The sequence below is a fragment of the Apostichopus japonicus genome, chromosome 6, assembly GCF_037975245.1.
Source record: "Apostichopus japonicus isolate 1M-3 chromosome 6, ASM3797524v1, whole genome shotgun sequence".
Classification (NCBI taxonomy): domain Eukaryota; kingdom Metazoa; phylum Echinodermata; class Holothuroidea; order Aspidochirotida; family Stichopodidae; genus Apostichopus; species Apostichopus japonicus.
Window position 1 is genome coordinate 16,851,387 of NC_092566.1, and position 21,279 is coordinate 16,872,665.

A 21,279-nucleotide genomic window follows, 5' to 3' on the forward strand; every position below is an offset into this window, starting at 1 on the left:
GCAGAGTATAGGAGAAAGGGGGCAGGAAGCTTCGTTGACGAGGCGTGTAGATAGTTACTCTGAGACAAATAGACATGTTTTCAACTGATAATACAAGTAAAGGTAACTAACCTTACGTCATTGAATTCTTTATGCTGCAATTAGTTGACTTAAGCATCAGAACGGTATATATGAGTGCATGTTTGTTTCTGACATCAGTTGGAGGGTTAATTGTCGTTAAAACCGCCTAGCAACGACAACAAACTTATCTACTTGTAGATTTAGTGATTTAAAACTTCTTCGATCAATGGGGAACCCATATTTATTCAAATATTATACTAGTCCATACCTGCGTATTGAAACCAGAAACCTCAGCGACCTAACCACTTTAAAAAGTCATGAACACAAGTGGTTTTATAAACCAATCAAAACATTAAATACAATCAATTTTAAATCTTCACCTAAAATCAATGAAAGAACCTTTCTTTTCAGAGCTATTAAGATATATTATGCAGTCAGTTATAAGTGTATATATAGGTTCTGTTTGATCATCAAATATAACAAAATTGGATTATTTCTTAATGTTTCTGCATGCATGGTTAAAGAAACGAACCACGTGACCAGGTGCGTATCCGGGGGGGGGCGTTGGGGGCGCGCGCCCCCCGGGTAAGAAAAAGAGGAGAGAAAAAAAAGAGAGGAAAAAAGGAAAAAAGAGGGGGGAAAAGAGGAGGAGAGGAAGGAAGGGAAAAGAAAAGGAAGAAAGAGAGAAAAAGGAGAAAAGGAGGGAGTTAACGAAAAACGCCAAGACACCGGGAAGAGAAAGAGGAACAGTGACATTATTACAGCGCTGATCCCTATTATATACACAGGGTAGCCAGTGACGGATCAAGGATTTCGGAAGAGGCGTGTGCTTCACCCTACCCCTTACACCGACAACTCAATTGTTGACGTTTCCATTTTTCTTTTCTGACTCATGATCTATATATTCTATATATGGTCTATCATAACGCGTGTGTGTGTATATACGCCTTAATCAATTGTAGAACGGTGCTATGGAACCAACTGTGCACTGGTCTTGAACTCGACCGAGTCGTCGGAGAACATGACGCATTTCGGGAAGGGGGCGACCGCCCCCCCCCCCCCTTCAGCATATTTTTTTTATGATATCGCTAGTAATTTCAAAATAGAAAGTGCTTAGATGCAACTTACAAGGCCTGGGAAGTGTCATTTCCAGCGATCTGGGAGGCATTTTCTACCAAAATTTGCTTGTACGCTTCGCGCCAACAAATGGTCCTGGGTAGTGCCATATCCAGCGATCTGGGAGGCATTTTCGGCCAAAATTTTCTTATACGCTTCGCGCCAACTAATGGAGGAGCTACGCTTAGATAATTTGCCTACAGGCTTCGCCCTTCCCTTGGCAAATTCCTTGCTACGCGCCGGTTCGAATTTGTAAAGCAAACAGCAGATATCACATCATATCAGTGAGCATGAAAATGGCGTTCCATGATGAACAGCCTCAAAATTGTCCGACTTGCCCGAAAAAAATAACCAAAAATTCCAACATGTTAATGTCAATATCATATAAGCAAGCATCGGTTATTACATCAGATGCCATCGTGTACCTTACGGTCCGTGAAAGTTGCTCAGTATACCGCGGGATGCTAATGTAAACAACGAAATGTCTTATGTAGATGGAGAAAATCATCGAGGTCCAATTATGTTAAAACTCTCTTTTACATTAGTAATGGCGAATTAGGGCTGCAGCCCCCACCCCCCCGCCTCCTACGCCTATGTGTATTGTTCGGTTTCGGAAATATCTGCTATATTTTCATTTCCTTCAACCAAGTTTTATAATAGCCGTTATAAGAGGTTTTAATATTTGTACACCAAGAAATTAACTGTGTCTGAATTTTTGAAAATTTCTGACCGACATTCTTCATCACACGTCCCTCTACTCGTGCAATATTGACCGGTCTGTTAGGGGTTCAAGGAGTTTTTAAAGGGCGGCGGAACCGGGGGGCACGTGCCCCCCCTCACTTTTCCTCAGGTTAAAAATGTGCCCTTTTTCTACATAAAAATATAGGTGTCTCAAGTTAGCAAGAGGCCAGGGAACCAGAATGAACACTCGGGAAGGGCCGTTTCCGGCCATCTGAGGGGTTTGTAAAACCAAAAAAATTCTTGCACGCTCCGCGCCAACCGATGGTGGCGCTCCGCTCAGATAGTCGTGCATACAACTTTGCAAATCCTGGCTACGCCGCTGACTTTCTAATGAATTTCTGTGGGTCAAACTCAAAGCTATTTAGAATGGAAAAAAATTGTTAAGATATTAACAAGAAATAAATTCTAATTCGGAAGATTCCTTACATTAGCAACTAGCATAATTTCACCTCATTTTGTCTCAAAAGAAAACTTGTTCCATGTTTCCTAATTTGCACATTGGATATTGCAGTTCTAGTATGCATATTTTCCTTGAGGGGGGGGGGGGGGCGTTGATGGAGTGATGTGTATACGCAAATAAGATAAATACAATAAGAGTTATAAATGGTACTAAATATAAGGCTGCATCAGTCCAATCGAATATCTGCAAAGTGCCCTTTGATGTCGGTGCCCCCCCCCCAGATTAAAAGTGCTTCTGCCGCCCTTGGGTTTTTCTATATTGGTTGTCCATAGATGAAATTTTGTGCAACATTATGGGTATGTTTTGAATTGAGTTTAATCACGAGAAACGTGAATTTTCAAATTCTGAACAAATAATGGGCTTAAAACCTTGAAAAGTGGGGCTTTCGGATATTGTGGGCCGTGACGTAGAATCACCTACAAAAGCAATGATCCACAGGACATGCGATGAGGTTGAACATGATGTGTGACTGGTGACAAACTTCAAAAAGGTTATGGATGGAAAAAAAAAACTATTGGGAAAAACTTGGTTCTCTGGCAAAAAGTGTACATCTGGTTGGTCATTTTCAAGCCCGAGAAGTGCCATTTCCGGTGATCTGGGTGGTATCAAAACCAGAAAATTTCTTGTACGCTGCGCGCCAACCGATGGTGGCGCTCCGCTTAGATAGTAATTCGCGCCCCCCGGGTTAGAAAATCCTGGATACGCGCCTGGTGACTGTTACAAATAGACAACAAATCAGAATTATACCCACGGGAGACATGGGCCAAATGTTGGTTACGTAACCCCTGCCCCCACCCCCCCTCTCCCACAACGGGCATGCTACCAATGCATGTCTTTGAAAGTTATTTCACAATTTACGTGTCACTAGTAATGGCACAGAATGTAAATTGAAGTAAACGGTAAAAAGAAGAAAAGAAGAAAAAGAACATTACAATGCTATGTTATATTATTTGATTCCTCACTATTTACGTCCCTTCTATAGTTGGATGAAACGGTGTTTTTGATTGATCCATTTAACAAAGTTATAGTTTAGAATAAGCAAACTTTGTAAAGTTAACACAAGTTATTTAGTTATATGACCTAAGCGTATATGCTTCGATGATCCAACTTGCATTACAAAGACCTTTATAAATATGAAGACTTGAAAGTATAAACGAAAATTTCTCTTTTACCTTATGGGAATAAAATGAAACTATAGTTACGGTTTTATGTATATATTATATATATATGTATATATATGTATATAAATATATATATATATATATATATATATATATATATATATATATATATATATATATATACATGTATATATATATATATATATATATATATATACATATATATATATATATATATATATATATATATATATATATATATATATATATATATATATATATATTCACCTACACCTTCTCCATTCTTCTATATAAGTCAAGTGTTTCGTGAGAGTCGTTTCAAGTAGTTTCAACTGGTTAAATATGTTTAATCTCCGTACGGCAAGCACCTACTTTTAATATTCCAATAAAAGGTTTAAAGACGAAAAACAGATGTAAATTAAACATGTAAGATTGTTGCTCGACAAGGTATAACCAGATCAGACATCGTTCCTTCAAGGAATATTGAAGTTCCATTGTTGTACTATCGTGTAAATGTTGGCATAAAACCATTTATAGACACGTCTGTGTTGACTTTGATCAATAGCGTGTATAAGTCCTCGGTAAACAAACGATTTTCAACGAAAATTACCCGAGATATTGTATAAATATGAAAAATTACATGTTGAAATCGTCATTATTGGACGTCAGCGAGATAAGCGAGTTTTAATGCAAGCAATTAGTTACGAAACTTAATTTCATCTACCGCGCCGATGATGACGACTCGTATTACGAATCTGTTTGCCCTTGTCGTATTCGCCGTGACAATTTCGTCCTTTATTCGGGAAGGACTCGCTTTGACGAGGCCGTACTCGGTCAAACTCGTCAACAACGGATACGAAGATGTGGTGATTGCGATCCACGAAGACGTTCCCGAGGACCAGAAACTGATAGATGAAATTAAGGTATACCACTTTTTTTTTTTTTTTTTTGGCCTTTCTCTTTTTCAATAAAAACAGTAATTAATAAGGATCATACAAACAATAATTAATTTTGATCATATCAATGTACATAGTGGACGATTATTATCACGCTCTGTGCGTATATAGGCATTATTTCCATTTTCCATTTATCGATGTGTTTTTTTTTTTAAGCCGCAAACTGCCCGACTGACCACGACCCGGACTCTATACTCGACCGTCGTTAAGTTGACAAATCTCGGATAGTCGGACAGTGTGCGTTTGCATAAGATCACGACTGATCGATATTTTTCGGCTACTTTTTCATGTCGCGTCGGTTTCAAACGGGAAAATCTGAACAAGTAGCGTTTCATGGCTTAAACTGCACAGTTTAGCAACGACAAAAATTAACAAAATTCATATAACCAATCACGGTTCACTAAATATGAGCTCCGGGCAAACAGTCGTTGCGTGCGCTGGCCAGTCAGGTCACTGTGCTGGCCGGAGTCAATTGTAAGTCAACTGGATTTTACGACAGTCGAGAACTAGGTGGCGACGGTCAAGTTAAGTCGTGTCGTGATAATTCGGACATAATGCTCGCTTTGTCGGCAGTGATTTCGATATCTACCTATATTTCCCTGTCCCATCCCAACCCTCCCCCACCCCTCTCCGCCATCCCTACCCCCTCTCCACCCCCATCCTATACTTAATGGCTTTATTAATAGTTGCCCGTAAAGAGCAGAACAAGAAGATAAAAACTAAGTAAAGCTCTTGTCATTCAACTTCAACTCGACGGTGTCTTAAATGTATACAGTTGAGAGGGATGAATTTTTTTATTTTACAGAAAGTTCTCGATATACCGTCGTCTACAAAGTATAATAAAATGTTCTCTTGTAAAAGTAGAGTCCAATACATACATCCTTCACTAATTTAAAAAAAAAAATATTTGCATAATATAAAATATACTCATCTGCCAGTCGGGAGAAAGCTAAATATGATGTATGGTCATTTTCCCCGACTGAAGACGATGTAACTTAAAACTGGCTAAATTATGATCAGTCGTAGCTTTTAGCTCACGCACACCGCCCGACTATCCACAATATCCCACTAGTAACGACGGTCGGGTTGAGTTATACGATCAGTCGTGCAGTGTGCGACGGGCTTATACGTCTGGCCTGGTCGACCTCAGTCGGGGAAACTAAACATTCAGCGCTCCCCGACCTTCAGTCGAGGCATTGCGCAGAGGTTCACGACTAAAGCCCTCCGCTCACTACCCGAATGATTACCACCCGTCTCAACTCGAGCGTCGCTAAGTCGAAAATCGTAAATAGCCTGTAGTTTGCGACCACTGTGCGGCGGTCAGTTTGCAGACCATGGGTCTTCAAATCTATCGAAACCTACGTTTGCGGCCATCTTAAATACTGGCTAGTTCGCAATCGGTTTGTCGTAAGCACAAAACACACTGCCCAACTCCCCCACCTTTTCTACCTTGCGATGTAAGAGTTGCGTCGGTTCGTGTTCAGTTGAGCCGTGTACGGCAAATTTTAGTACAACGATGAAAATTGACAGCCTCTCAAATTTACTTATTAGTTCTCATTATACTCGTTACATATACCGTTTCTATTATACTGTTTTTATACTTTATTTAACTCTTTATATGATCTATAACTTTTCACTGCATTCTCTGACAAAATAATTAGGAAATGCAAAAAAAAAATGAGATACGATTACTTCTTTAATTTGCAATTTAGTCATCACTTTTTCTTCCTACACTTTTGTGATTGATTTATTTATTAAAAACAGAACCCTTAAGAAACTTCATATATATATTTTTTTATATTGTAGCGAATGTTCATCGATGCCTCACCATACCTGTACGAAGCGACCAAAAGGAGAATTTTCTTTCGACGCGTGACCATCCTGGTACCAATGACATGGAACGACAACGCCCTCTATGTCAGTCCCTTGAATTTCACCTTTGACACCGCTGATGCTATTGTTGCCACCGAAAATCCTCGATTTTCTACTGGTACCGCTGGTCTAACAGTTCCACATTGCAAGCATTTTGAAGGATGCGGGAAACAAGCGGCGTACATCCATTTCTCGCCATCTTTCTTGATGGATGACAATAGAGAAATTTATCACGGAAATACAGGTATTTTGTTTCAAATGGCATATGTGTCGAAACTTAACATGTATTCAATTGCTTTTGTCTGATCATTCCATCATTGTCTCCACAAATAAAGAAAAAAAGACCCCCCTTCCCCTCCCAAATCAGTACAAATAGCCAAGATCATGCTTAATTGAACAATACAATTCCTGAATTTCGTCAAAATGTGAAAACGACAATTTCCAGTAAAACAAAATTGTTAAAATATGCACGCAGGTAGATTTAAATTTCGATGCCCCTTAATTTGCATAAAAAATGAATATATTTGGCAACAACCAATGACATGAGGGGACAAGAGTCAAGTCGGGACAGAGAAACAATTGATTTACTCCCGGATCACAGTTTCTCCCTTATTGAGTAAATTATGAAAATAAGAATATAATCTTCTTTATTCCTATATTTTCATATTTTGCGTATATGCATAACTTCTGCCAACCAAGAGCAGAGGAAATGTCTAATGGACATTTAGCTTATTTTTAGATTTCTTTATAATATTGAAATCGTTCATGCACAGAGGAAAGCTACAAAATTTCTACCAAAAAAGAATTCGGTATTTTGATAAAAAAATCAAAACAGAGAATATTATCAGCTATATATGCCTATGTAAATATTAAAAATATATTACATTTTACGGATGGATGATCATCAAAAAGATTATGATTAAAAAATAAAACATTTGCAAAGTATCTATATACTATAATGACATCACAGACAACACGCTGTGATCCACTTGTTGGAGTATAGTTGAAGGTTTGACCTATCAAAATAATATCGGTATAACATTCAATCAACCACATCTCCGAACTAGGACCAAGATATATAGACGATTTTTTTTTTCTTCTTTAAAATAACATGTCATTTGGAATATTCTATAGGATGAGTTTGACATTGTAGAATGTCAAACGAATATCTCTTTCGATTAATGATAGCATCATCAGCTTGTGACTAATTCAAATCAAATGTTTGATTTTATTTTCGTTTTATGATAATTATGATAATTAAATTATTAAACCCAAAGGACGACTGCTTGTCCACGAGTGGGGCCATTACCGTTGGGGTCTATTCAATGAATACCCGGACCCTATAGCCGATCCAGATTTTCAGCAGTCATTTTATCACTCTCCAACTACGGGCAGATTCGAGGCGACACGGTAAACTGTTTTTATTATATTATTACATTTTAATATTATATATATTTGATTTGGTTCATATTTTTCTTTGCAACGATGGTTACATATTGAATGATGATGCAAAAAAAGATTTTGATTTTTGTTGTTGTAATTTTTGTTTTAGAAAGGGGGGTGGGGGTGGCATCTTCATTAAGTCACAAACAAACACCCGGTTTAGATCCGATTCGATCCAATCTGAATAAAAAAAAACAAAAAAAAAACCAATAGCTGAGTTTCTCGTGTACTACAACAGCCTTAATTAAAGTGTTAACAAATAGACAAGAATTATATCTTTTATATTTATTCCTTTTTTTTAAGGGGGTTGTGCAGACGAAAATTGTCGAATCTCCGGTTAAAACTTTGTTTACATTAAGAAAAAAATGCCACCAAAACAAAAGAGGGTATAAACTGAACTTCTAAAAGTGTTCAACTGACGGAGTGTTTACAATCAAATGAAATCATCAATTAGTGACTAAATTAAATTGAGTTTTAATGAAAGTATAAATTTCGCTTCGTATAAACTTTCTGGTCATTCTCTATCAAGAGAGAAAGTTACAGCAGTGCTTTAAGGGAAACAATTTCTGACAAACTTCTTTCGACAGCTGAGCTATCAGTTCAACATGAGGTTATATTTTCCTAAATATACACCAATATCGGTACCTCAATTGGGGGGGGGGGGGTTATATTGATATAACGGGAGTGCATATAATTACTTTGTCGGCAAACGCTTTGGAAAAAAAGGTGTTATGCAAAGACCAATAAGTCAAAAGCCTATACAGCTATATTTGTTTTTGAGATTTGAATCATAAATTTATCACCAGGTTGTCATGCATGACTATTTACTTTTAATGTTGGTTATCATAAAATTACTTGCTCTGCAAAGATTTTTATACAAGCAATCAAGTGTCAGGCGATATATATTTATAATTATATACATAGTTTTTTTATATAAATTGAAGTTGGAAGTTGTAAAATTCTTTTGATCATGTGGACTATTGCCAATTAGTTCATGAGATAAGAGGTACGTTGTTTAACTCATTTTGATTCAATGAATAAACATTGTTTTTTTTCCTTACCATTCTTAAATATTGCCATACTTCGTTAATTTGTCCTCTTCCGTTACATTAAAATGTTTAATAAATATTGACTTTAAAGCTGTAGTTTGCTTTGTGCAGTAATTGTTTGTTTTTTGTCGATTTACCCAATATTTGTATTAATCACGTTATAATAAGTTTTAAAGTGGTTTGGCCAGGATATTCTATCTATACCTAACCATGTTCAGCACATTAAACTAGTATACATACAGTTGAATAATGTATACACCGATCATTCAATGTAACAAAGAGATCCCATTTCATTAAAGCCACATGACTATAACATGATTTATACCGATTTCTTTATAAATTAAAGGAACTTATATTCCAACCAAATTAATGCAAATATGAACGTTTTTGACAAACAACCGAATGCCGAATGCATTTAATAATTTCGTTTTTCTTGTGGCGAGTTTAGTGCAAGACTATAAGCGAACAGATTAATCGTTGTATAATATGGTGCTATAACAGATCGATAGACTGAATTACATTCACGGCCCGGTTTTCATTTACGCATGCGCAGTGAACTTTCACCCTCTTTTTCTCCTCTTCTTCCTTCTTTGCCCTCCCAGGTGTTCTAGTGACTACACATCTTACAATCTTGTCTACGACGAAAAGAAATCCACATTTCGATTTTGCAATGGAAACCAAAATGTTGGGTATGAAGATGGCTGTATTAGCATACCTAGTACTTCTCAACCTAGCATCAGTGGTTCTATTATGTATGGTTACACCAGTATACCGGAGGTATATACATATATTTCTTTAAAAAAAAAGTATGTCAATTTTGCTATGATCACTATATTTCATATATTATTAAAAGTCGGTTAAATAGGGTCCAGTCGAGGGTGGGGTAGATGACGGGAGCAGGTTCAGGGGAAAAGCACGAACTTGGAGGGGCCACAGGACAATGATTTAAGTTGGGTGAACTAAAAAGTTACCTTAAAGCTTCCCAACAAAGTGCTATGTGCATTATGTCCTCCTTTAATTACATTTTTTGGAAGAAAATCATTTAAAAGAAAAAGGGACACTTTAAATTTACTAAAATGGAAAAAGAGTACTTTTTATTACTAAACAGGGGTACTTCTCATTTATGAAGAGGGGCAGTTGAGGTGGGGTTGTGGGCCGGCGGGAACACGTCCTATGTGAACCCTTCTAAACAGCCACGTATATCTATTGCAGGTCACTCAGTTTTGTGATAACGACACATCAGATCCTAGCAACTATCACGTGACCGAAGCTCCTCATAAACACAACCGTCTCTGCGATCTCCGGAGTAACTGGGAAGTGATGAGAGAACATCCAGACTTTCAAGGTTTGCAAAAATTTGAATTATTAATTTTCAAAGATTGAAAAATCGCTCTTTGAAAGTACCCAGGATTCGAATGCTCCCAAAAAGAATATGCTATACAAATTGGACTCTTAAGGCCCGGTCACACTATACCGATTTTTTATCGGAATACTATCCGATTTTCCCAGAGGAATCGAAACAGCCAGTTTTTCGTGCGGGTCTTCTAGCCACAGTGATAAAGGACCTGATTTGCTATCTGTTGAGCCATTCCGATGTGGAATAGCCCTCTCCTAACTTTTGATATTGACTCCGTTTCCTTTTATCGGATAGCTATCCGATTTCTCTTCCGATTTTTATCGTTTTCGATGTTACGTCACTTCATAATGTAGTCCGTTCCAGAACCCCTCGGATTTGGAGCAGGTATTCGAATATTCCACTGCATTCATTGCATTCACTACCACAAACATCAATTTTCCGCCTAAAATCGGAAAAATCGGACCATATTCCGATAAAATATCGCTGTAGTGTGACCGGGCCTTAATGGAGTGAAAATGTGTCCTCTTGTTTAGACTGGATACGCTACGTTTAAAGGGGGTCACTCTTCGATAAGAGTGAAAATCACTCCTCAAAGTGCGACAATTATTGAATTCGCACTCTTTGAAAGAATACTTAAACGTATGTTAATGAAAAAAACAAATCCCATTGTTGCATTAACAATACGGTTATACCAAAAAGTTACCATTGGGGTCCTTACCTGTCAAACTAACCGTTCGTATTAACGCATCACATAGAAAAATAATGTTACGGGAGAGGGGGTGGGGGTGGGTGCAGTGGCGTAAGGAAGGTACTTTTGAGTGGGGGGGCGGGCTGAAGACTGATGGCCGGCCTGGGGGAGAGGTCTAAGGGATTTTTTTTGCATTTCCAGGTGGCCTCGTATGCAATTTGGTGCAATATAGCACACTTCAACACCCACTCCATTTTGTAAATAATTTTGCATTTTCACCTGGCTTTAAAAATGCAATTTGGTGCTCCAAATGAGATTTTTTTTCTCATTTGGAAATGAAAAAGGGGTTTTCTGACTTGCGAAGCGGGGGGGGGGGGGGGGAGGCGGAATGATACTTCCGCCCCATATTTTTCACTGGGGGGGGGGCTGGCGCCCCCAGCCCCCCGGTTCCTACGCCCTTGGGTGGGTATATTCCTGTCTTTATAATGGAGGTGTTACATGCATCACGTGACGTCAAATTACTCCATATTTTGTTAACAGGAAGTGAGAGTCAACCACGTGACATCCCAGACAGCCAATTGGTCCCCGAGATTGTCGTTGCCCGAGCCAGACCTGCTCAAATGGTTCTAGTTCTAGACACGTCAGGCAGTATGAATGTAAGTTACCATACATCAATAGCGCCACCATTAATTTTCGACGAGGCAAATTTCCAGCGAGAAACATTCGATTGGTGATCCTTAATCTCACTTTATCACTATTGTAACAAACGGTGCAAGAATATGGACTCGATTTTAATTCGCGGGCGAGAATAACTGCTTTTAAGTGATCTGATTAGGACACGTGTTGAGATTTTTCCGATTAATGACATATAGCCGCACAGTATATACGATATAATATTTAATGTATAGAGTGCACGATTTGTTTTACGTAACGACATCGATACCGAGAGCCGACCATTTGTATAGGTACAGATGACAATTGTTGACAAAATTATTAAGAGTAAACAAAGATTTTGTAAAAAAAAAACGAAAGCATTTTTTTTGTCTCACTCGTCTTCTAGCCGCAATTGTAATATCGGCAAATGATTGTTTTAATCAATTCTATTCTTTGTGGTGCGTACAGGCAGGGAGTTGTTTCCATAACAACTCCCTGGTACAGGCATGTACCCCGCACTCCACTCTAAGATCTAGTAACATTCTTACATAGCGCCACCAATCAAACCTCTCTGAGGTCACTAGCCTCCTCATCCTTATTAGTTGTTACAGGCTATATAGCTTAGATCAGAGTGCGTACGTATAGGTGGAGACAGGTACGTGAGGTGTGTAAATTGTAAATCACCTTGGAACTGTGGTTTTCTTTTTTTCTTCAATTTTGGAATCATGGCTATACCAACAAAGAAGTTCACTTTCTTCTTCTTCTTTAATAATCGTGACAGAATTATGGCAGAATACAGAAGCAAGCCACGACAGCACAAAACTTCATAGTCACAACCTTGGTTCAGGGCACACTTCTTGGAATCGTCCATTTCTCGGACGAAGCTTTTGAGTTAAGCAACTTTACCCTTGTAGAGTCGGACAAGGTACGAAGAAATTTAGCCGGTAAAGTTCCACAATCGGCAAAGGGTAGCACCTGCATTGGTTGCGGACTGGAGAAAGCACTGGAAGTAAGTTTTATAGCAATTGATATGAAATACGATTCAACTATATTTCTACTTTTTTTGTTTGTTTGATCCTTACAAGGTTATACCTCTCTCTGAAGTCATTATCATATCAGGAATATGGTGTAGCATACCCTGAAAGTCCCATTGAGTTATCCCTATGGAAAGCGATTCAGACTAACTTTAAGGGTAGTCTGTATAGGCCCCAAAGTATAACACGCTCTAATTGCTAGAAGTTTTCAAAAAGTACTTTCCTGGAGGTCTTTTCTCTCCAAACTGTTCTCAGACATTTTCAAAGAACACATAAGATGACTGAATGTCCCAGTGAGGAAAATTCCTCGAAGATTGTAAAAAAAAAACAGTTACAGAATTTTGACCAAAGGTGACTATATTTAAATATCTAGCATATTTGGGGCAAATACAGCACACCTTTAATTTTAAAGAGGTTAATACCTTCAGTACAAAGTATCACCCCCCCCCCCCCCACATACACACAAACTTCCCTCCCCTCCTTCTTCCTTTGAAATCTAAGGGACCCTGAACTGGTGGGGAGGGGGGTGGGGGAACACAAATTGCTAGTAGCTATCACGTTGTTATCCATATTATACTGAATTATATCATACCTAGCCATAATAAAACAAAAACATGCAACATGATTTTCAATTTTTCCTTCTTATTTTGGTACGTAGATTATCGAAAGTAATAACAACAGCGCCGCTGGTGCGACCGTGTTGCTCATAACGGACGGGCAAAACACGAAATCGCCCGAGAAACTTGAGGAAATGCAAGCATTATACCCAGAGAAGCAAGTGAAGATCAATTGCGTAGCTTTCACGAATAATGCTGATGGTATCTTGAGGAATTTATCCAGTTCAACGGGTGAGAATTTTGCTTCTCTCCTCAAAAACACCGGTGGCAAGATTATAATTTGCTATTTCTGAACAAAGTATTTGGAAGGTTCCGTATATGGATATAGCTGGTTATGGCAGGATTTTTTAAATTTTCAAATTGTTAAACATTGATAAATTTTTAATTTTAAATTTTAAAAATTTTCAATTTTCAATTTTTCAAATTTTAAATTTTCAAATTGTTAAACATTGATAAATTTTCAAATTGTTAAACATTGTTAAACATTGATACAAATAGCTTTTTTTAATGTAACTTTTCTAGCAACTTTTGACTCGTTTATTTATGGTTACTCAGTATTTCTCACAATAAGATTGCAATTTACAAACTAGGATTCTATGCTAGATCTGACCAAGTAATCTGTGTCACAATCATGAATTCAAAAACTTTAAATGTTTAAAGGATATGAGTATTGTGCTCCGTCCATAAAATGGTGGCGCCCTTCCTTAAACGTTTGGTGCTCCTTGATCTGACCTAAAGTTCCTGGCTATGGGTCTGCTATCAGCTCGATATCAACACTGCTACAATATTAATCATATCTTCATATCTATTTTAAGTTGATGCAGGAATGTGTCGAATATGCATTACAATAATACATCAGCCATATAAATAAATATATAAATAAATTCATTTTTATTGTTGTCTTTCAACATTTGTTTATTAATTTAATTTCCAGGTGGACGTTTATTCCTGCAAACCGACGATGCAAAGTCAACAGGATTACACGATGCTTTCATTGCAACAACAATCGGATCAGGAACCAGTAAAGATCGACCAATCGAAGTATGGCATGCTAACTATATCCTACAAATTAAATATAATTTATTCCACTGATTTTAAATTGTAATCTTCACAATTAGTCGGGCTAAATGTGTCTTAGCTTCAACATTGAAACCTCCCTCTGTAAACTCATGTCTTACAAATACGTTAGAACTACAGTCTTCCCCCCCCCCCCCCCCCCCAAGAAAGTTTAACTGCACACAATCCCAACTAAAGACTTTTTTCTTTTGTTTCCTTCCCTCCTTTCAACAAAGCTATTGACGCAGTCTTTTCAGATGGACCCAGCGGAACAAAGAAGTGGGGGCGTTTTCATCGATGGAACCCTCGGGAACCGAACAACCTTTGAGTTCATGTATTTCAAGAAGAGATTGGATTCCAGTAAGATGTTAAAATGTGCCATTAGTAATTCTACTGTACAATTTTACATCTTATACTGATTATTGTATACATACGCACGCAGATCATGTGCTAATTAGTGGCTACCATCATATTTAATCCCATTACTGTCTTTTCGCAAGGGATGGATGGAGGGGGGGGGAGGGGAGAAGTGGGTTGAAGAAGCTCATCCAAAGCAGACCCGCACCCCCCCCCCTGCCCCACGAAATGTTCGACGGAGAAGAAAAAGGATAATCTCGAAATGATTCCATATCATTTCAGTATCAATTCTTGATCGTGACGGGCGGGGGGGGGGGTGGTCGGGGAAAATTCCAATACGGGCTATTTCATAACGTTGGAACTGGAAGGGATGTGGGGGGGGGGTGGTTGAATTATAGCTTAAAACGTATTCGGCTTCAATAGAATAAACTTTACTGGCAACTGACTTATGATAGCATTTGGTACCGTGATATTATGAAAAGATCAACGCATATCAATTTTTACTTGTGGGTTTTGTTTTTAATATTTAAAGGGCTAGCTGACCTAAAATTACAACATTGAAACAATTAATTGAAATAATTAGCAAGACTTGTTTCATACTTGTTATTGCAAAGTATCCATCTCTAGACTTCGGGTACAAAATGCCCAAATTACGAGTAAAATTACGAGTACAAATCTAAGCGGTCGAGTACAGATCAAAGTAACTATGTTATAGGTACACGTATACATTCTGCCTATGACAACTATGGTTTGTATATACATTTTTGACAGGTTTGCAAGTGATCCTCACCTCCCCGTCTGGAACTGTGTATGATGAAAGTAGTCAGGGTTATGGGGTAGATCTCACTTTCAGTGTTTCAGCATTCAGAGTGGCTGGCATTGCAGAGGTAAGTATTTAACTACACGATTACTTTTATAATACAGATTTAGAAGTAGCTAATAGTGAAAACAATGTTTCACACGTACTTCTTCGTCATGCAAAGAATTATAAAAAAATATATTTTTTTTTATGGATTGTAATTCTCCATAATGACCCCCCCCCCACCCCTACTACCCGGCGAAATAAAAGAGAAACTTCAAAACGTATTTGGTGAAATTTCGTTACTAACTTCTTAGTACATAGTAACATCTTTCAGTGTTCATATAGCTTATGTCACGGCTTAAGTCAAGCTCGAAACACGCGATGCACGCTCCTTAAATTTATATTTGCATGAACTTTCAACAACAAAAATGTCCATCAACATAGCCCACTTATTGAATAATCGTTTAAATGTAATATTAAACAATATCCGATAAAAGTCTTAAAGTAGATATATCGACAGCCCCCCAAAACAAAAAAATAAAGTGGAGAAACAGAGATATGGATATCATGCTTTACAAATGTCTTTTATAAAAGCCCGGATGGTGGTCCTATAAGGTGACAAATCGCTTGCAAGAGGCACTAGATATCTTGGTGACCATTGTGTCGTACCCAGCTCGACATGGAGTAGAGCCTATCATTACAACAGCAGAGATGAGCGACAGCCTAACCGACGTATCCAGCCAACACCTTATAGCCTTTGCAGAGGTACGCCAGGGTTTTAGTCCGGTTGTTAACTGTAGGGTAGTAGCAACCATCGAGGACCCAATCGGACAGTCAATGGAGATAGAACTACTTGACAACGGAGCAGGTAAATTATATATTTCCGCTCTCATTCGTGATGTGGTATAAGCTCCTTTCAGCCAAGCGTGTTTTTAGGTTGTTGCAAAATTGACTTATTGCTAAGGTCCCATACTAAAGAGTACTTGAGACAGTATTTCAGCAACAGCCCGCACATGGCATTGTAACCATATGTAATTAGGCGTCTTAAATTCACGTTCCTCAATAATTTTACATTCCATAACATCCACGTGGGCGTGGTGCCATTTCGGTCACTTTCAGTGTCAGTCGACATTGGTCTGCGCAACCCCCCCCCCCCCCTTCTCATATCAAACATGTGCCGGCTCCTTGATAAACCATAAAGGAACCATAAATGACACAAAACTTATATTTATTAAATTATTGAGCAAAATAAGCTTTCACTATAGAATTAACGTGACTCAATCAGATCACTTCTATTATAACTTGTATGCTCTATCAACTGAGCCCCATTCACTCTAGACAATTTATTATGGTAATCCGTAATCAGCCGTTTCATATAGCAGGCTACACAGGAACCGTCCGTAGAGCATATATAAGTTGATGCTTTGTATGTGCTGTATCACGTGACCTGACCGGGAGCGTTTTTTTTTCCCCAGGACGAACGTGGGTTTCAGGTTTTTCAGGAATTTACAAATTCGTTTGAAATCAGTGTTAGGGTTTAGAAAGTGGGTTAAGGATACAGTTTCTATGGAATTGCAGGATTGTCGTTCATAATCTGGGGTCAAAACTAGGAAAAAAGATTCAGAACATGTTTTTTGAAAAAGCGTCACATGTTTGGAATCCAGGGATTTGATTGGCCGATGCCCACGTTCGTCCTGGGAAAAAAAAAATACGCGACCGGGGAACTGTGAATCCCGAGACACTTGTTATAGACAATTCCATCAATATTAAGTTATGACCTCCCTATTTTAACACTAGGTGCTGATATCACGACTGGGGATGGCATTTACTCACGTTATGTCACAAAGTATGGCGGCGAAGGGTTCTATGGCATTAGAATAAGCGTTGATGACAACAACGGAACAGCTCTCATTCTGAATCAACATGGTGCAGGGTTACCCTACTCTAGAGGCCTAGCTTACGTAGACCCGGAAGAACTGCTTGCTGGGAACCTGCCAACAGTAGGTGAGTTTAGCATGAAATGAGGTTAAGTTTATTGTTTACATGTGTGAGGGATACTTCCGGTCTATATGTGTGGTTTTTGTATTTGGTTGTTTTCTTCTTTGATGTTTACTTGTGTTCCAAGTACTCCTAAAGACGAACAAAGAATTTTTTTTTTATTATTACTATCATTTATTTGTTTTAGACGGGGAGCCTATAACTCTACCCGGTATGCCGATTGCCCCGCTTACAGGAACTCCTGCCCCTCCGTTTTCTAGGCAAACATCAGCAGGCTCAAGTAGGGTAGAATATTCCGGAGGGGATTTCCCAAGTAATTTGAACCAACCACCGTCCAAGATCAATGACCTCAGAGTGACTTCAACGTCATATTCGGATGGACATATAACGTTAGAGTTTACAGCACCTGGAAGCGATTTAGATAGCGGAACTGGTAAGCACACACATTCCATGTTCTCTTTTCATTTATGTTACTAATCAAATTGTATGCGTATTTGCATAAAATATTACGCCACATGGACACCATTTTTTTTGGGGGGGGGGGTTGGTCGAAGGGTGTGGGAGGGGCAGGGAGAATTCATTTCCGTGTAAGATCTGACATAGTAGGTTAAATTTGTTTGCAGATTAAGGGAATTTTATTTCAAACAGATCTTTAAAGTGATTATTGAAACAACCACCGTCCAGGATCAATGACCAATGAGTGACTTTAACGGAGCAAATGTGCTCATGAATATTGATCATGTTTGAATGTTTTACTTTAAATAATAACTATCCATTCGAGGGAGTATATAGGCCTAATTTACAAAATGCCTGATATAGTCAGTTAACAATCTCTATATGAAAACGACATTGTTCTTATAACAGCTGAAAAGTACCAAATTCTCCATTCGACGTCGATAAGGAATTTACACAACGATGGCGCTGTTGAATTGGACGAGCATGCAATCGTTGTCGGAAATTTGACAGAGCCCTCTCCCTTTGGCAAGAAAGAAAAATTAATTGTTCACTATCCCATCGACGAAGAAGATGACGCCATTACGATCAATTTTGCTATCATAGCCTTCGACGAAGTGGGAAACGAAAGTCCACTTTCTAACATTGCTACTGCTACTTTGCGTAAGTACATTCCTACAGCGTCCCCTGATGTGGATACATCAACTCACATGAAGACAACCACGGTCCCTACCGCTATAGTGGACCTCAGACCCGACCCATTACCAATTGCGGCTCTCGTTGGCGGGGTACTCGGTGCCACTTTGTTCTTCCTGTTGATTGCATTGTTCGGCTTCATGTTGCAGAAGATTATTGTAAACAAGAAAGGAAAACCCGACAACTTCCATGAAGAAAAATCCCCTCATCATCAGAACAAGGGTTATGATAACGGCATTCATGGACATGAAACTGCTTAAAATACGTTGAAGTAAATTCACATAAAGAATGGCAGACCAAGGGTTCAAAACTTTTTTTTTCAAAAACATTACAATATGCATTTAAAGCACATAAATGAAAAGTAATTAATGCGCACCGGTTTAATTTTCGCTAATGCGAGCGTGTCGGCGTGGGTCCCGGGACAAGCCATAGGGCACCTGTCGGAGGGAAAGAGGGGCGAAGTTTGCGGTCTTCATAATTTTCCAGAAGTTATCAGCTTTAACTCAGCATAATTTTGGAGGTAGACGTAAAAAAAGTTGTGTATCTTCCAGCTAAAGATTCATCTTGGGCATGGCAAATTTGATTTGGGGTTGGGTTGGGGGTATCGAACATGGGGGAGGGGGTACGTTTCCTTTGTGCCTACCCCCATTGGCGACGCCACTGTATTAAAACGTCCTTGTCATGCTAATTGACATTATAATAGGTCTTAACCAAACCAGCTCTCTTGCGATCAACGTTTGCGTAAAATATATTGATCTTGAAGGTATATCCAATGATTTGAGTTGAGAAATTCGTTGCGATCTTTACAATATAAGAATCATCCCTGTAGTGGGCTTAAGTTGATTTCGTATTTCTGAATCTTGTTCACTTTAAAATTTTTGATCCAAAACAAAAATGTGCGTCATTCAGTATATGGTATAATTACAAACGTTCGGCAGACTCTCTCATTAGATATATGTTTTAAAGTAAAATTATTGTAGTATAGCCAATATCTCAAACCTCATATTCTTTTGGAGCGATAATCCGCCTTGCAGTTAAAAAAAATGTTCCAGTATACTACCTGTCACATGGCTCATGGGGAAAAGTGATTATTATTTGCAGTAATAAATTCAGAGCAAAAATATAATAATTTATATTGATCTTTGTTTTTGTGTTTTTGACGGCTTAACCTGCAGGATGGATGTCAATATATATGTTGCACGAGGGAAACCGATCGTCAGAGTTGTAACTATAAATATTGTGCTGTATGTATCGGGAAAACTTAACCGTGCCTGTTCGTGCTGCTTATCTTTTTCTTTAGTAAACACCAGTCATAACATTCGAACATTGTCCTTGAAAAAAAGGTTTATTGCAGCGGTCCGCAAACGTTTGGTCCAAAGACCCATGCATGAATGAGTCACGACCCACTAGATATTTCCTCCCCGCCCCACCCCCACATAATCGATGTTGGGAATGAACGAAAGCTAGTTAGTTTCAACACTTAATGTTTAAAAGAAATAACTTAAAACTATCTTCGTCGATATGAATAATATATCTATAGGAATGTATCTTAGTTCGATCAATTACAGTCTTACTTTGAGGAAAAGCGTTCGCTAAAATTATTACCGACCATACGTTGCTTTAAAACAAAGCTGCAGAACGCCACTAGTTTAGAAGAGTGGCAATGTTAGCAAATGTTACCAAATTTTGATGTAGTGGGTTTAGATTAGTTTGTATCTCGACCCAGTCTTTTTTGAAAAGTACTTTGTAAACTAGTGCAGGTTCCCTTTTAAGGAACATCCGGGTATTCAACACATAATCGCAAACGTATATTTGTTAAGCTGTTCAAGATGATTTCTTTTGACTGTTTCGGGTGATTGTTATGGATTATCTCTTCAAATCAAAAGTCACGCGTACCACTGCCCCTCGTATTTCGTGAACCACTCCCCCCACCCCCAGATCCAAACCCCCGCCTCCACAAACCCGCCTGATACCCTGCAAACGCCACCATTAATATATTCTTTCACGGCAGCTCTTAAAGTATGAAAATAAAATGTTTTTACAACATTGAAATTCCTGGTGTCATCTTAACACCCGGGTACTTGTATATTAGAAAGCTATATATTATGGTATACGGTATAATCGCGGTAGTAAGGGCAATGGGGCATTAATGTTAAATTGAGAGATAACGGTTATAACGTTCTCGCTGATTTTGCTCATTAGTTTAGTATTATATTCATCCATATACTATGTGACATGTGCTATAATCTTCTGTATACGTATAGTTGCCTAAATACCAATGAAATCGCCAAACTTTGTAACACTTTGTACACTTTGTACACTTTCAATGATTAACGTTTTGACAAACACATTAATGGATGATCTTATCTGAAGTACAGCTACTAATACAAACATATCGGTATGTAACACATGATTATAAGTATACCAATTGTTATGTGATACATATCAATGTTTGTATTACTATCTATATAGTCCTATAGGATTATAGATAATGCCACTTTCCAAGCATGAATCATCACCCATTCTGATATCAAATTAGAACTAGTAATGGCGCGAAACATGTATGTATATCTGTCTGTCCGTCCCAGATGATCCATCCATCCATCCATCCATCCATCCATCCATCCATCCATCCATCCATCCATCCATCCATCCATCCATCCATCCATCCATCCATCCATCCATCCATCCATCCATCCATCCATCCATCCATCCATCCATCCATCCA

At 38.4% G+C, this 21,279-nt stretch overlaps 1 protein-coding gene across 1 annotated transcript; it reads left to right on the plus strand.

Moving 5' to 3' along the window:
• Nucleotides 1–4,115: 4,115 nt before the first annotated feature.
• LOC139969283 (calcium-activated chloride channel regulator 1-like) lies at nucleotides 4,116–19,661 on the plus strand. The gene is made up of 15 exons (XM_071974199.1): nucleotides 4,116–4,442; nucleotides 6,282–6,591; nucleotides 7,625–7,757; nucleotides 9,442–9,616; nucleotides 10,052–10,184; nucleotides 11,425–11,540; nucleotides 12,320–12,547; nucleotides 13,231–13,420; nucleotides 14,124–14,230; nucleotides 14,482–14,605; nucleotides 15,374–15,489; nucleotides 15,999–16,272; nucleotides 17,202–17,408; nucleotides 17,590–17,835; nucleotides 18,267–19,661. The coding sequence occupies exons 1-15, from the start codon at nucleotides 4,251–4,253 to the stop codon at nucleotides 18,809–18,811; spliced, it is 3,096 nt and encodes a 1,031-aa protein (XP_071830300.1). The 5' UTR covers nucleotides 4,116–4,250; the 3' UTR covers nucleotides 18,812–19,661.
• Nucleotides 19,662–21,279: the final 1,618 nt, after the last annotated feature.